Here is an 18101-nt window from a genome sequence, read left to right on the forward strand (position 1 = left end):
GCACAATTAGGTTGTATGCAAGCTGGCCCGTCACGTAACGTAACGTAACGTAACGTTTTGGTTTGTGTCTTGGCTAACTGCTATTGAGTTTCAATTTTCTAACCGGTTCGTGCATACATAAAGGTTGAAGTGTCTTACATACAATTTGTTAGTTAAATTATTTAGTAAATAAAAAAATCAAACAAATTATAGGTTTAAAAACAAATACATGCTTACCTTGATTGTGCTGCTCTGTGTCTTCTAGGTAGTTCTTTCTTACAACAGATGGCGATCTTCGTGCTGTGATCCGTGACCTCTTCTGGCGCCAGGACATAATTTTACTTATTCCAACTAGCTCGCCACACGCTCTCCTTCAGTCGGCTACTGGTTCGAATCCCGAAACTGAAAAAAAACCCAAATTCCTCTGCCACGTTGCTACTCTTCCGGTGGTGGTCTTCTCTTCTTTCAGTTGCACACATCCCAACACCACCAACACACACCTTTCGGTTCGGTTTCGGTTATTTCGAAAAATGTTCTTAATATTTTTATTGTTGTTGTTGCTGTTGCTGTTTTTCGTTCCATTATCTTATGCGATCTTTTCCGGCTTTTTTTTCAACAGGCGTTTTGCTTTAGAGTAAACTTCACGTTGCTTTCATCATCCCGCACCGTCCCCGGACACCAGCGGTGCTGGGTGGCCCGATGATGCCGGTCCTACTAGAATCACTAAATAACCAACCGTTTGCAACTGGCATGCGCTAGAGGCGCTGTAAACACTTTGGATTGTGGGTGAGCTAGTTTCGTTAGTTCTACCACTCCGCGCGCAGAAATGCGTGGCAGTGGACAAAGTTACGTAACGCTGTACACTCCAACGCAATCAGCAGAGCCTACTACTGCAGCAGAACGAACGTCACACCTTGACGTATGACGTGAACGATCCAAAACCCACCCCTATACACTGCTCTGTCAACCGCAAAACAACGCAAACCGATCTTAAAAGAGAGAAAGCGAACTAAGATCGGCTCGAAGTACCGTACTTTAAAATACATAATATCATCTGCTTGCCTATATACTACACATACAATGCCTGTAGCGCTTTTGTTAGTTGGACTGAAAGCACGATTTTTGCGCGATACGATGACGCACACACACACAACAAATCCCGCAAGCAGAGCAAGCAGCAAAACAAAATCAACAAACAAAAAAAAACGTAACCGGACGGGGGGAAAAACCAATAATGCTCTCTCTATCTAGGTGGTGTTGTGCTGGTGTGTCTGTCCCGCAAGCGACAAACATTGCAAAAACACGTGCTTTTTAACTGTATTTCCATCACATATCTCCGCTAACGCCTTTTGCATCCTCTCGCACTCTTTTCCGCATTCGATATTCGACTATATCACCTTTAACACGGTTGTTGTGTTTTTTTTCTTCCTGCCTGTCCTCTCCACTAGCCCGCTATCGCTCTCTCCCCTTGCACTGCCTTTACAATCTCAGACACACTGACGCACACTCGGTACAAGCGGCGACGCGTTCGCACACTGTTTCAACTCTTCCCCGCTTAACCCACTCACGTTGTATACTAAACTGCTTCACACACACACACACACACACATACACTATGTACACGCGAAAAAAAGGGGTGATGGAGAGGGGGATGGGGAGAGGGAAAACCGTGTCGAAAACAATAATCAAGCATCAATTCTACACCAAAAACAAAAGCGGAAGCCGTGGCGGCGGCCACACTGCGCGGGATGGAAAATCGCCTCCCTTCGCCTATACAATTATCCAGTGCCCCTCACACACTCACACACCCACTTTGCCCTTTTGTACCACTGCAATCCTCCCAACCAGCTGTGATGGGGAAAGGAAATCGGGCTCACTAAACGAAGGGCCCAGCAAAACCTGCCAAAAACCCAAGGCGCGCTACACACACACACAAGAAAAGCCTACCACCGCTCAAGCGACTGTGTAACGACTGTGTGTGCGTTACATTTCCGGTTACCCTGGGCAACCGTCATCATCCAACCCCAGCACAGCATTGCTTCCACACTCCCGTGGCCTTCTTCTCGGGTGGGGTAACTGACATTTTTATTTCGCTTCCAGACTGTAACTGCCTAAATAGTCAACCTCCGCTTTAACCTCCCGACGGTGTCGCATAACTTCTAAAGGAGTTCTGAGACCACAAGGGCCACAACAAATACAAGCCCCAATTCTGCTGCTGCCGCTGCTACTTTACCATGCCTTTACACGCTCGCTACCATATCACTTGTGATGCTACACTAGGTGCCCTATAGCGCTCTGCTCCTTCGATGGTCGGCTCTGCTGTAAAGTGGGGTGTTTTTGGGGTGGGTGGGGCAACAAACATACAACCCGGACGATTCCTTTATCCGTCCAGCTCCATCACGTTCGGGTCGGTCGTGTTGGTGCTGCCGTCGGACGCGGAACCTGTCATCGGCTCGCTCAGATTGCGACAGTGCGTTAGCACTATCTGGGCCAGCTCCTTCAGCCGCGGGTACGGCTGCGGATGATCGATCAGCTCCTGCAGCAGCTCGACGCCGTGCTCCTGCTCCACCACCCTGCAGTACTTGGTTGGGTAGACCTGTGCCAAGAAAGCAGGAAACGAGTGTCTTTTAGCCAAAACTGGATTGTCCGACGCGGCCAGGGAACTTACTTTGGTTAGATTCGCCAGCGCCCAGACGGCCCAGTGCTGACACTGGGGCGTATGGTAGCAGCGAATCAACCCGAGGATCGGCTCGAAGCTGCGATAGTTGATGTTCCGCTCCGCCGACAGATCCCACCGCTCGATCGCTTCCACCATGCGCACCAGCACGCTGTACCGGGTCGGTCGCGCGATGGTCCAGGCGTCCGCCCCGTCCGAGGCGATGTGGGCCAGCACACCGGCGGCATTATAGCTAACCTGCAGGGAGGAAGCAAAAGGAAAACGGGAAATAAAAGATTGCTCCAATTGGAAAGCGACGCTGCCCATTCATACCTCAATACCGTCGCTGGACGAGTCGAGCAGATCGGAAAACTCGGTTATGAACTCGGTCGTCATCAGGCGTGGCCGCAGCTCCTTCACCTCCGCCACATTGCCCAGCAGACCCATCATGTTGCGCAACAGGTCGTCCCGATCGGGAAACAGCTGCACAGGAAGGAAATAGAAAGTAAAAATTGAATTTAAATACAAAAAAACAGCTCGGCAGCGGTGCCGCACACCCTCGTACACACCTTTAGACAACCGAGGAAATATTCCATGCCGCGCCCGTCCAGAAACCGCTCGCAGTTCTTGGCCGTCTCGTCGGTCACATTCCACATCGTCGACCAGGCGACTTCCATCACGTCGTCAAAGACACGCCTCGACAATCGATCGTTGATCAAGTTCAACATCGTCTACGTACCGGGGGAATGTGCAAAGAGAGAGAGAGCGAGAGATAAAGAATAAGGAACCATGCAGCAATAGCGAGGTAACGAGTGCCGATGACTCAACGCTGAAACCAAATCGCTTACCGATATAGCACCTAGATCGCCCAGAAACAGCTTCTGGCTGCCGTCCACCTGGCAGGCGAGCGAGTTCAGCAGATAGATGGCGATGCGCTGCACGAACCCTTCCTGCTCGCGGTACGATACGCCGTGTAGCAAAATTTGAACCAACCGCTCGTACTCAAACATCTGCGAAAGTAACGGAGTAACAACACGGAGTGACGTGAACGATGTTTGTTTCGTTTCATTACAAAGCAGATAGAGGTAGACGTACCACGTCGAGCGGTATGTTGAACTGGCACAGTGTTAGGCAGCCATTCCGCATCATCGTATCGTCCGTCAGGTGCGTGGACATCCCGTTCAGCAGCGTGTGGATGATGTGGTTTTTCAGCGGCACGCCAAACTTCATCTTTTCCCTTCCCTTCACGATGTAGAACAGGGTGGCACTGGCGAGCGAATGGTAGAGAAAGTGGCGGCAATGTTACAAGCAAACTCTTCTTACTTTGATCTCATTCTCCTGCCGTCTCCAAAACTTACCTGCCACTGATCTGAATGTTCTTCACGCGTATGTGCTTGTCCATCGCGGACAGCACGACATCCAGCGCCTTGTGTATCTGTTTGCACGTCTCGAACCGCAGCAGATGGTACAGGTCGTTCAGTACCTTCGTCAGCAGCTCGTGCCGGTCCTGGTAGGCGACGGCCGCCACCAGTATCTGCTCCTCCGTTGCTTCGCCCGCGATCTAAAACAGACCCAGAAAGTGTTTCGTTAGTCTCTTGCCCTCCATTAAAGACATAATTTCCTTTTTTTTTTTTGTATCGTACTTACCCTTAGCGCCGGGATGTCGTGCCATTTGCACGCCGAATGGGAGGTGTAGTAGATGCCGAGAAAGTCTAGCGGCCGGTCCACGCGGCTCACCAGCCCCGGGATGTCCGAGCTGCTGCCGGTGCACGAGCCGGCCCGTTCGGCCACCCCATCGCCGGCCAGATTCGTTCCAGAGATGTCGAGGTGCCGCAGTTTTGGTAGATTCTCAACTAAATTTGCTAGCAACTGGCGCACATGAGAGAGTAAGAGTTAGTAAAAAAGTAATCAACCAGTTTATGGGCAGACACAAGCCGTCGACATACTTTGTTAGGCGTTAGATAGTTGCCGTCGACGTTCGCCCGCGACACGGACAGGTCGAGCGTTTCGAGATTCTTCAGCTTGCACAGCGTGGGAAACTCGTGCTCGAGCGGCCAAACGTTGAACAGGATGAGCGTCCGCAGGTTCGGCAGGTCGACCAGCGCCTTCAGGCTGAACTCGGCAAAGATGCACGCGGTCAGGTCGAGGTGGCACAGCTCGGTCAGGTGGCTGAACTGAATCGTCGGCTGCAGCACCACCCCGTTCAGCTTCAGGCGCTGCAGCCGGGGCAGCAGCAGCTGGAAGTCGATCGGCGTCTTCTCGTTCGGCTCGCTGTGCTTCAGCATGTCGACGAACCGGCCGAGCTCGAGCGACCGCAGCTGCCGGCAGTGCTCGATCAGGATGTTCCAGGACGCGGTCGTGATCTTGTTGCAGTACCACATCGACAGCGAGTTCAGCTGGTGCCGCAGCAGTATGCGCATGCCCTCGTTCGTGATCGTGCTGTTGCGCAGGCTGACATGGCGCAGCGGCGTCTTCTCCGTGTCGCGGAATATCTGGATGAAGCGATCGTTGATGTCCTGCCCGCAGTCCTGCTGGTAGCGGAGGAATCTGCAAAACGGTTTGGAACAAAGAAAGAAACAAATAAATTAAAACTCATGGAGCTTCATCTCAGCTCTGCATTGCTTCTTACGCCCGAAAGATTCATTGTTTGGAACAAAGAAAGAAACAAATAAATTAAAACTCATGGAGCTTCATCTCAGCTCTGCATTGCTTCTTACGCCCGAAAGGAAGGATTCAATCCCGCGCGTGTACGAATTACACATTCACACACATTCCCATGCTAAAAATATGATTCGATAATAAATATGATAAAAATATGAAAGATTCATTGTTTGGAACAAAGAAAGAAACAAATAAATTAAAACTCATGGAGCTTCATCTCAGCTCTGCATTGCTTCTTACGCCCGAAAGGAAGGATTCAATCCCGCGCGTGTACGAATTACACATTCACACACATTCCCATGCTAAAAATATGCAAAACAGCTGGAACACGTTTGGCACAGCTATTTTTGCCATTTTGTTCCATTTCATACCAATGTACTGCCATGTGTGTGTGCTGCTAACGCAGGGAGGAAAGGAGCTTTGGAATGTCGCCGGTTCTTAGCTGGCAGAGGTCGGTCGCTCAGACCACAAACCGGGCGTATTTTGCCCATCAAGAATGCACAACAGGCAGGCAAGCAAGCGTTTGCTTTGCTCCGTTAAATCACAAATCACAAAACCACAAAAGACGGCGACGAGAAGCTCTTGATTCCACAAATAGATTAATTTCACACTGTCAGAGCCATAAAAGATGGGAGGAATGTTCCAACCCACCCTTGCCCATTGTGTCCATACATTTAAGCAGCCAAAATAATGTATTCTTCCAACCAAAATGCTGTACACCGTCGTTTAGTGCCAAGAACAAGAATACGTCATCATTTAGCGCATCCGATATAAAGACAACCAAACCGAGGCAGCGAAACAAAGCGCCACATGACATCATTAGGGTGCAGTAAATTTCGCGATCTGACGGACTGTAACGAAAAAGCGTTACAAAAAAAAACCCTTGTGCAAAAACAAGCGGCCACTTACACGCCTCCTCTTCCTCACTCGCACCTCCACACGCGCGTGTGTTATTTTTGCCCAACGGCTCGCGAAAATATGCGACGACGACACAACAACAAACGATCAACCGAGAAGGTCAACGGGAAAAATTTATAAAAAAAACCCCTCCGACACTTCACAATATTTCGCGGTCGTAATCATCATTCATTTCCCATGACCTTGCCCACACACACACACACACACATATACGGCCACGCACAAACGAAATTTTCAATCGACCGAAAGGAAAACCAAGGCGGAACTGCCAGCTGAGAGGGTGCGATGGAAAACGGTTCAGCAGAGAGAGAGAGAGAGAGTAAATCAATTAAGCTACCGTGAAAATCACTGCGATGATGATGCCCAACGCCAATGATTGAAACGGTTTGATTAGTGATGTTAGCAGCCTAAACACGGCTAGCTTATCGTTTAGCTGAGATGAGGCGCAGTGGCAAAAGAAACAGAGAGAGAGAGAGAGAAGAAATTAATTCATTTAATCAATTAAACAGGCTCACAAGCCCGGTCGTGTGCCTCGTCGCTATAACAAGGCTGCTGGTTAAGCGCAACCGAACAACCGAACAACGATTATTAGCAAAGCATCCACAAGCAATAAGGAACAACAGCTTCCAAAATTAATAGATTCAATTTCTACCTGAGGACAGTGATTTCCCATCAAAGAGTCTCTACCGGGAGGCTCTCTCCCATCGATCTACTTAAGCAAAGAGCAAGGCACTCAAGCAACACCTTAATTCCCGCGTCGTTCACCTTTTAATTTAATTCCAATGCCACAAGCCAATATATCCGGAATAGGCCGTAAACTCTGCATTGATAACGACACTGTCTCCTTGATTTAATAATCAATTCTGCACAATATTGTTCTTTGCCAAACAACAATAAACACACACATACAACCAACGATCAAGGTTTGATCACCGGTTTTTTGGTAAAGCACTCTCGGCCAACCAATGTCTTCCACAAGGTTCCAAGGTTTTGCCGATGTTTGCCGAAGCACTCCTTGGGCTCGCACCACTCTCTTATCATGCTGGACCGGGCACCGCGGGATGTGCGCAAGGTTGCTGTTGCTACTGGGGATGTTTGCACTTCCCGCGAGGAGCACGTACCGCGGACATGATTAAATTAAGACCACACGTGAATTTCACATGCGTGCCCCCTCCCACACGTACACGCGAAATGGAAGAAGTGTACCAAAAATAAAACAAAAATTGCTGCCGATAGGAGTCATGCCAGGGTTGAGTCATAAGTAACGATGCATACATTGTATCTCGCAGACGAAAACCGCGTGCATCGAGATAGTAGGTACATGTGTATTACACTCACATCAAGTGGTTTTGGGGGGGGCTTAATCTGGTGCAAAGGTGGCAAGGCAAAGGTGGACTTACTGGTGTACCTGCTGATTCGACATCTTGTTTGCGTGATCGTGTGATCGCGAGCGTGGCTTTGTAGCAACTTTCAACTCTTATTTACCCACCGTAACCGGATATGGTGCAGATAGAACGGCCCGGAGTGGAGTGTGTCTACTTCAGAGAAATAGCACAACAGGTACGACTGCTGGAAGTGCTCATATCCAATGTTGTTGTTGTTGTCTGTGCGACGTAAGCGAGGCTTTGGCCCTCTCAAGTGATATTCGCGTGTCTGATATCTACTGAATTTCTACTTCAGTATCTGCACAAAGTAAGCTCAATTGCTTCATTCATCCATTAATCTCCTAATGTCTAATGCAAAACAGCCTCCAAATGGAATGAACTGTATCCTAGATCTGTGCACAATGGTTCAGAGCTCCATGATCGCTCGTTAAAGTCCATATCTTTGGGCCAAAACCTTAGAGCGCTCAAAACGAATATCCAAATAGAGAAGTCGCTTACGCCAAATGCCTCTCTCATTTACCTTTTCCTCTAAACAAAGACGTTGCAGTTATAACTTCTGAATTTGAAATTGGAGATTCTCAACCTTAAACCCCATTGTCACAAACAATGATGACATCCAGCAAAGAGGGGTAAAACCAACAAGAAGCAAGATCACACCGCCGTACGCAACAATGTGATGCACGAACCGTGAACAACGCCGCGTTCACTCAGTACCAATAGCAAGCAGCAGGCTACTAGCTACGCTTGTTCTCCATTTACCAACAACGCCAAGCCTTCAACCCCCTCACTTCTACCCGGCTAGCTTAACTAACTCTGGCGTCATACGGGGATGACATTCTCCATGCGCGCAAAAACGTCACACCGTCAATTTACCATTTTCAAGTGCACAACCGAGACCGAGAGCACTGAGAAGGCAGCCAGCCCTCTGTCACCCTGTCACGAGGCCAGCCGCTTCGCTACTTGCGTCTGCCTCTGTGTGTGGAGCCGTATTCATTGCCTTGTTTGAAGGTTGAGCTACTGCTACGACGTCCCATCATATCCACCTTCTTCCTGTCACCGCCAACCATCAGCCGACCAACAACCGACCGACAATATGACCAATTGTAGCGACACGGCGCAACGCTCACATGGACCGACTGCCATACCACCATCATCTCCCTCCTCTACCCCGAAAGGTCGATTTGTGACAATTGTCGTGCGCACGATCACAGCACAGCATCAACTGTAATTTGCCTTCTTCGTCAGGCACCAGCGGCACAGAGAAGCGTGACATTTGAGGCGCAATCAGTCGCAAGAAAATTGGTTCGCTTCCTTGCAATGGCGGCCAGCATGTGAAAAGCGATTAGTAGAGAGAAATGATGATCGCTGGGCGAAGAAGTTCATTGACATAGCTTATCGCGCCCGCCAAATGTTTAACTATGTTTTTCTAGCACTTCTTCCACTCTCTTGCTTTGCTTGCTTTGCGATCTATCATGAGCCGAAAGGAGCACGCTGTGACGCTGCTCAGCTTAAGGCTTATGTAATCAGAACCACACACACTCACTGACGGTAGACGCAGGCAGTGGCCCTTTCCATCTTTGCTTCTTATGATACGATTATCGCTTGGGCTGCAAGGAGCAAGGACAACAGGGGACATTAATTATCGCTCAAGCGAAGCACAGTTGCGACCACTTTTGGCAGCAGCAGACTCGCAACTTCCAATTCTAATCTACACACACACCAGTAACCAGTATACCAGTGCAGTGTAAAACAAGAAAACTCACTCGCTTTTGGCACGAAGGAAACGGTTTTGAAAAAGAAACAAACATTTCCTGCATTGGCAGCAATGGGGAGATCCCACCACGAACACGGGCATGCGAATTTGAAATCAACGTACAATTGCTTCACTTTCCGCTCGAATGGCCAACCAACCGCGACAATTTGATTGTTCTCGAAACACATTCTAACGCGCTGCTAAGCGAGCAGAGCCAAAAGCCGCGTATGCCTTAAGAAATGTTGCCCCCGGGTGGTGGTGGTGGGGGAATTGGAATGTTTTTCAACTGCCAAAAGGCCTATGCAAACGTTTGCTTTACTGTCGTTGCCTATAGACGATATCATTTGGTAATGGCAAAACCCCCGATTGTGTGTTCATTTATTTGCAATTACTGGCACTGGGCAGGAGAAAGGGCACATATCGTTAAGAACGTCATACCAGTGATGTGTTGCTACAGGATTTAATTATTCCTTTTTAACGATTTCATTACTTCTACGACAAGAAGGTACTAGATAAAGGGTCCTTGTGTAAGCCATAAACTCTTCCCCGAACAGCATATCAGTGTACGTTTTTATTGCGTTCCTGCACACGCTCGAGACAGATGGCGTAATGGTGCAGTGGGCAAGCCTTTGTTCTAGCACAGTACAGGTCGTGCGTTCATATCTCGTTTGCGTCCTATTGGTTTCGTATCATTTATAAGGATTTTTAAAGTAAGCATTAAAAAGTCAATTAGAGGTAGTAAAATAACAATTTACATGAACCAACCAATGATGCAATGTACATATGCACATACAAAAGACATTAAAAACAAATCTTTAAATATCCTCCAATCAATCCGGGCTCTTTTTACGAATCTCGTGGCCATATGCCGCTTACCCCCACACAACAAGACACATGTGTCGCGTCCGGTCGACCAAGGGTCACTGGGTACGTTTCAAAACAAAACAGAGGCAAGTCTATACGTCATGTGCTTTTGGGGGTGGGGACATGAGCGCAGACAAGCTCTGCTCTTCTAGTGCTATTGGCAAAATAGTAGAACGCGCAATAAAGATTGTCGTGACTTTTCCTTGCCCCTGACGGCGGCGGCGGGACCCACCACACACACAGACACATCAAAGAATAACACAAAACAGTATACAGTATCTTTCGCGAGTTCTATGAATAGAGCTCTCGCTGCCAACTTTCTTTTTGGGTTGAATGAATTGTGACAGCCGTGCCCGTGCACGACACACATGTATGTGCATGGTTTGGGCCGGGAAAACTCAAACAGACAACAAATAACCATACTAACGATGAATGTGGGAAGTGTGTTGTGTGAACTTTGCGACCAGGGTGATACGAGGAATAGCGACAGAACCGAAAATACCATCCTTTACAGGGGTTTGCAAGCGGAGAACTGGGACTTTGCCCGCTTACTTGTTGGCCGTGTCTGGCCTTGTGCTAATTAGGATAGCAATTTGGGGGTGCCAAACTGCCAAACCTTAATGAGTTTACGTTCTGCTGGCGCGTTTGTTGTCGTGATCGTTTTGTCTGCAGGCAAATTATGTCTAAATACGCATACGCATAAATCGCTTTTGCGCTATCGATCGCTACGAAGCGTGTCGCTTACGTTTGCCTTACAAATTGCACTTTTTGCATGGAGAGGAAACTTTCATTGCAATCCCACACACACACTAGGCAGATTGTGCTGCTGCTGCTGCAGCGAAGCACTTATAAAGCGGTTGAATATGTACAGTTTACCTACACATACACACTGTGTCACTGTGATATCGAGTGCAGTTTTCCATCAAGTGCAGTTGCGCGTGGTGGTGGTGGTGGTGGTGGTTGGGGGATATATCATATGTTCACCCTGACCCATGTGAGTAAGGCGTGAAACAGAAACCCAGCCATGCGGAGCCACGCAGGAGCGACCACGAACGAAGGCTAAAATGACTCGTGTTTTAGTGACATTTTCGCCCCACCACTGGTAAATGCTAGTGTACAGATATGCAAATCAAGGTTGAAAATGCAATTTTGTAAGCAACTGCAATAGTGTATCGCTTTAAACAAGGGGCTTCTAAGCTAAAGCATCTACAGCACACCCTAATCCACACTAAAACCCCAAAGGGAAACAGTAATAACAGCCCTATCACGTCTCTGCTTCCCATCCTCAACTTGGGACGATCATCAATTGTGGCAAAAGTGGATCAGTTCGTTCTGAAGCCTACTTTTGCAACAAAGAGCCTTCCAACGCTCTCTATCTTCCTCTCTCTCTCTATCTCTCTCTCTCTCTCGGTACACACTGCTAGAAGCTTGTAGAAAGATAAAGAAGGGCCCCTTCTTTAAAAATGGTGGCAGGGCGGCACAAAGACCAGGGGAATCAAGTTTCAAACCGCCCAAAGCATTGCGCCCCCATTCGAACACCTGAATCACACATCCGCCCTCCTAACATACTGGGTGATGGGCGGGGAATGGGTGGACGAAGGTGGTGTCTTGAGCGACCACTGCAAACGATTGGGAATGCAAAAGGAAGTGGCCAGTTGGCGGTTGCGCTGTAGATTAGACCGTGCGGTTACGGTGCAAACTGTGTACACTGAGCTGGAAGGATAAAAAGCGAATAAGCAGCAGAATAAGCCCTCGTACCACGTCGTACCCTGTCGCGAGCAGGGGATGGCGTTAATGTGTGTAAAAGCCTACTCGGCGAATGAACACGGGTGAGTGCGTCCGAGTGAATGTTGTTCACCCAAGGGTTGGGCGGCCGCGGGAATAAAGGGACAAGTCGAGAACGAGCATCGATTAGGGCACAGGGGCGGTGGGGTTGGGAGAAGGAGGACGGGAACGTTCACGACGCAATAGCTGCATCAAATCCACCTTTACAACGGCCCACACAAACACTTTGAAGCCTGGCGGGGGAAGGGCCTACTAGTGTTCAGGGTAGAGCAACTCACCAGGAGCTTTTTTGTGTTTGTTACTTGTAGTAGTATACGTTGAACAATGTAAGTGTGAAGGTAGATTGTTGTGGCTGATAAGGCGTCAAATGGGTTCTGGATATGTTAAACAAAGAAATAATTCAAAAAAAAATTAAAACAATTAAAAGCCTTCATTGCTTGACCTTCATTTCAAATCATTTCCTTCCCCTCGGACCTTCCCATTACAAGGCATTGAAGCTGCTGCTGGGGCAATGTAGCAAAGTCAATAAAATCGATCGCAATAAACTTTGCTACCAATTAATGATCAATCAGGAACAATTGCTCCGCCCGACCACAATTGCCGTGCCCTGCTTGAACGCCCTGCTTGAACGGTGAACAAGAATGTTGCATCGCGCGAACCGGTAATGGAGGCGCGGAAGAGGGTACCACCCCGCAAATCAGCTGATCATAGTTGTGATAGAGAGGAGAGGTCAGAGAAGCGACAGAAGGAGAAAGAGAGAGAGAAGCAGGAAAAAAGAAGCTGCCGCCCCTATCATCATCGCCGTCACCGTCGTCATCATCGTTATAGTTCGGGCCATGCCTGTGGCTGCGGAGCGATGTGCGCACTGACCGCGACCGCAGCCACGAAGCGAACAACCCTAACGACGAGCGTAGAACGAAACGCGAACCGGATCGGATAGACAAATTATGTAACACACAGGCCGTGTAACGTTCTTACGTACCACGAAAGGGGGAGGTGGGCAGGAGTGTTTGATAGTGGTGCATAAGAACTCTGTGCATACACACACACACAGAGAAGCGTGGTGCATTATCTCGCGCAGCGCACACACACGCGCCCTGCCATGAGTGTGGTGGCACGCGCGGACACACCATGTTGCCGCCTCGTGGGCCAGTGGGACGTGATTGGAGGAAGCAGGCGAATGTTCCCTCCCATGCTGCTTCCCATCCCTCCTCAGTTTTATCGGCGTTCGGGCCCCTTGTGTTCTTTGTTTCGAAATCCCGTCCCGCGTGGGGCTCTCTCAATTTGTCTTTTTGCGTACCGCATAGTGAAAGGAAGAAAGCGACACGGCTGTGTGTATGTAGCGCGTAGGGCCTACAAGGAGAGCAAAATTAACATTTACAAACTGGCTCAGAGGGAGGGTTTGTTAAACGGGAATAGAAAAGTGTGCACACACACACACACACACTGACACAACTACGCATTACTTCTACCACCACACCACCGTCTGATAACACACAACAGTACAACAATTACTGGTCGATGAGCTCGGCTAGAGCGGGATGCAGGAGGAGGTGCAGAACTCGTTGTGGCGCAGTTGCGTCGAGATTGTGTGTGTGTGTGTGTTTCGAACGCGCGCGCTTTGTTTTGCATTGAATGGAAAGTTCACCGTGCTTCCTCCCCCCCCTCCCCCTTTCTAGCTTTCACTCCACCCCAGAAAGGGGGTCGCGGGTGGGTTTACGTGTGTCTGTTTAGCTGCGTCACACGATCAACCTCTTCTTCATCATCGCTTCAAGAAATTAGGGCAAATGGCAGGACACCACACACTTTCTCTCATTTGAATCGTTCTCCTGATCACAAACACACACACACACACACACACACACTCACCTGTCGCAAATTTCGTTCGGCACGACCACATCGTCCTTCAGCTCCAGCTGATGCGTGACCGGATCGGTGTTGCAAATGACGTGGAGATTCTTCGCCATGAAGCGGATCGACAGCTCCATCAGCGTCGGCAGCTCCTCGTCCATGATGCCGTTCTCTTTGAGCCGCACCCGTCCCAGCATGTTGGCCTTATCGTAGCTTAACAGCTATGATGATGATGATGATGCCTTAATTTGTGCTTAAGTACACACACACTAGCACACACAACTAAGCACGCACTCGTTGATAGGTTTGCTTCGCGTCGCACTCCTGTGTTTACTACGATCGAGCGCTGCGGGTGCGTTTGGCTGCCCGATACACTGCTACACTGCACTCTTTGTTTTCAACGACTACGTCACACTGCTCGGTTGTTTTTGTTGCCTTCACTTCACTCTGTACACATTGGATGTTTGAGCATATGTATGTGTGTGCGTATTATTATTATTTTTGTTTCATACATGCACCACCAGTGAACGGGCCTTATTTTGCTGCACTTTCCCAAATATCACAACCTGAATTTGCTATCAAAAAAAAAAAAAAACACGCACACACTCCAACCACTCTGCTGGGCGGTTGACCTGTAAATGGGGGGGGTTTGTCACAACGCCAGCCACACACGCCCCTCGTGTTGCGCCTTAAGAACAGCCGTCACCACCACCACCTGTGTAACAATGTTTGTAAAACTGCTGCAACAAAACATAAACGGGGGCATTTATGAGAATACACGTTCAGTGCAGAATAACGGACCCTGCAACCACACACACAGTCAGTACACGATGTTGTCCACAGCAATCTCCGTTCTACACTATACTACACTGCACGCGCTGCACACGAAACCCTCGATGGCTCATTGTAAGGGGAGTGGGGGGGGTGGATTTGGGTGGCTGTGTTTCTTTTCCTTTCTTTTCTTTTTGTGTCGCTGCGTCGTCATTCTATGCTTTCTTCCTAGCCCACACACCACTACCATCACATACCGTCATACTATGATGATGATGATGATGATATTGATGATGACGTCGTAACGTAAACAAATACGCTAGGGTCTTCCCTCATCACGCGCGAGAGTGAGAGAGAAAGGAAGCGAGCAACATAAACCTACTCTCTATCTCCGTGTACGACGGTTGTACTAGCCCTGCCTGCTATAATGCTACCGTGCTGGCGATTTACCGTTAAAATGGGTGATGCTATCCCCTTCCCCGCTCTCCCCTCTCCCTCACTGCTGACAGCGCTCTTTTGCCGTTCTTTGTTGTTGTTGTTTGCTGCCCTGTCAATATTGCCAGCTGTCAGCGCATAAGTGCGCTCTAGCACACACACACACACACATAAAGAGCTACACACATACACAGCTACGATAAAATAGTGTTTTGCGTATCACAGTAGCTGGTAAAGCTGGTTTTTGTTCCTTTTCCAACAGGTCGCAACACTTGAGCCCTTCGACCATCATCATATGCAGGAGAGCCTTTGATGGCCTAATTGTGAAAGTGATTTGCTTTGAAGGCAAATTATGTGTAATTGTTTGTACTCGCCTGTTTTTCCTTTGTGTGTGTTTTGAGGAAAACAGGATATGCTAAGCTTCATGCTTTACAATTTCAAATATTTGGATAATTGGATATCTCGCCTTTGGAACGAGCAATGAATTGCAACTTAATGCCTGTTCGCTTATGAATAATCACGTGCAGCGCGTGTTTCATCGTAGGCCCTTCAGCGCATCCACTCTCTCACTCTCTCCTTCTCTCTCTCCTTCTCCACTATTTCAACACAAATCGATCGATTTTGCACACAACAAAACCCACCAGAGACCCTTCTCACATGACCCGTAACACGAATCGATCTAGCAATCTTTCTAGACTGCCTATGGAATGGGGTGGCGGAGGGGAGTGTGCGGGGCTTGAGGCAGTACATACAGTCAGGTTGTATCATTATCAACCTTCAGTGCACTCTCCAAACAGAGGCAAAGCACACAAACACACACAAAGCAGCACGGGAAGTGATCGAAGTTGTTATCATCATCCTCCGAAATGGTGGGGGAAAAAACAATTAAACAATGCTGTTGGTAATTAAACAAAATCGAATTGAAATCCACCCCGCGCCTGATCTCATGAAAGCACTGACCGAACTCCGCACACGACACGGGTTCCCCTCCCCCCGTCACACCACCATTGACTTCATTGACGTTCTGACGTCGTTTCACATGTGTTTGTTTTTGTCGCCATCAGCTCGATTCCTGTCCTGTCTTCCCACTTTTCCCCTGGGTTTAACACGCTATCAACGCACCATTTCTTCGCGGTTGGATGCTGCTGCTGGTGCTGCCGTGGAGGACCTTTCACGGTGACCCTCTCTGTCGGCTTCAGCCGATCATCAGCCCGCCCGTCAGTGTTTTGCGGGAGCGCGAACGGTTGGTGGTGATTGTCCGAAGAAAGTGAGACGGACCGAGATGGATGTGAAAATCGGAAAATCTAAAAATAAGTTCAATCTTCTTCTTTTTCCCTATCATTCTTAACGGGGTATTTTCGGGCGCTTGTACTAAACAGGACGGTGTTGGGGAAAAAATAGCATTCTTGTACTGGTGTGCAGCATGTCCCCGCACACACACACAAACGGGGAGCGTACGCATACACACTGAATCCAATTCACATGATCTCAATGCCACTGCAGTCGTGTATTTTTTTTTTTCGTTCTTTTTCGGGCCTGCTGCTTCCTTACTTACTCCCTGGCAACCTGGCAAACCCGTCTGTTTTACAATCCACGTCAACTGAGAAGCCAGATGGAGGGTGTTTCGAGGTGGGTTGCTGATCAGCAGCAGCTGTTACCCCGTAGTAAGCGAACAACATCCTCCCATGTGGCATTCAACCTGTTTTTTCCGTCCGTCGAGACTACTTTGCACCTTTTTATCATAAGTTGGCACGAGCAACACGACCTTGGCGTATCTTACGTGTGGGGGTCCAACACACACACACACAAACCCATCGTGTTCTCGTGGAACTGTGTAGCCTTGCAAAAAGGGGGATGGGGGTTAAAATTTATATTTTTTTTCATTTTGACCTACGTCAGAACGGATATGACACAGCGCCGCCCGTGTGTTTTGCTTACTTTTGCCCCGAACCATCCCAAAACCAGCTGGAAAGCAACCCTGGAAGCTTCCTACAGCAATCAAACACTGCCAATGCCCCTTTTTTGCCCTTCGCTGAGATGTGTGCATGTGTCACATGATTTAACATTGATCGGCAAACGCAACCACACCGCAACACAATTTAGGAAAAAGCACTCCGATGGTTCCGTGTGCGTGGCTGTGTGTTCAGCACAAGCAATAAGGGTGGGAGGGGTGGGGGGAGAGAACGAAAAAGAAACGATCTGCGCCCACTTCCGCATCGAGAAGTTTCGTGCGTGCGTGCGTGTGTGCGTTGGTTGCAAATGAGGAAGAGCGATGACGATGATGATGATGATGATGAAGCACACCACTTAAACTGCACAATAATTGTTGCGCACTCTTTCGAAACACTTTTCATTCATCAGGTTCACGATTTTCCACTGCACAGGAGAATACGGAATCACGACCAACACAACGACGACGACGACGACGACGACGACGACGACGGTGGCATGACTGTGGGTGGTGGCGAATGGTGTTATGCTAACCTTTATCGATGCGGCACGAGCTCGACTGTTCACGGGCACGACGGGCAATTTGTATTTTCGCAAAGATTTCAACACCACCTTTCCGAGAGCTGGCTGCGCCGTTGCTCACACAAATACGGTACGATGGAAGAGGTTGCCTCAAACAGCACGATTTGACAGTGGTACACGAGCCATAAAATGAAAATAACATTATGAACACATCAAATTAATTGATTTACTTATTTGATAAATGAGTCGTAAATTCGTTCAAAATAATTTGGATTCCAAAACCGGTATTAAAACAGAAAATCGCATTTTTAATAATGTTTTTCAAGCCACAAACAGAAACTGATGAGCGCACCTTTTCTACAGCGGCTTGTAGGAGGTTTTGACAACTAAACGTTCAGTTATGACAAGAATGACGGAAGAGTCGATTCTGCTATAAAAGGGTTCGATTGTAATTTAAATAATATTGTATACCTTTTTACTTTTATTATGAATATGACGTTATTGTGAGTCATTTTATGTGCCGAAAATGTCATTCAAATCGCCTATTTATTCAGTTTCAATGAAAGGCTCA

General features: G+C 48.4%; 1 protein-coding gene across 1 annotated transcript; it reads right to left on the reverse strand.

Annotated features, from left to right (window-relative positions):
* Window positions 1–491: 491 nt before the first annotated feature.
* LOC120908783 (protein zer-1 homolog) lies at window positions 492–17665 on the reverse strand. Its single transcript, XM_040320139.1, has 11 exons — window positions 17543–17665; window positions 13871–14592; window positions 4582–5182; window positions 4283–4504; window positions 3994–4196; window positions 3731–3902; window positions 3484–3645; window positions 3205–3366; window positions 2969–3118; window positions 2648–2893; window positions 492–2575 (listed from the first exon to the last, which is right to left on the reverse strand). Exons 2-11 carry the CDS (start codon window positions 14047–14049, stop codon window positions 2360–2362), a joined length of 2313 nt encoding a protein of 770 aa, XP_040176073.1. The 5' UTR covers window positions 14050–14592; window positions 17543–17665; the 3' UTR covers window positions 492–2359.
* Window positions 17666–18101: the final 436 nt, after the last annotated feature.

The sequence above is a fragment of the Anopheles arabiensis genome, chromosome 2 (assembly GCF_016920715.1).
Source record: "Anopheles arabiensis isolate DONGOLA chromosome 2, AaraD3, whole genome shotgun sequence".
Classification (NCBI taxonomy): Eukaryota; Metazoa; Arthropoda; class Insecta; order Diptera; family Culicidae; genus Anopheles; species Anopheles arabiensis.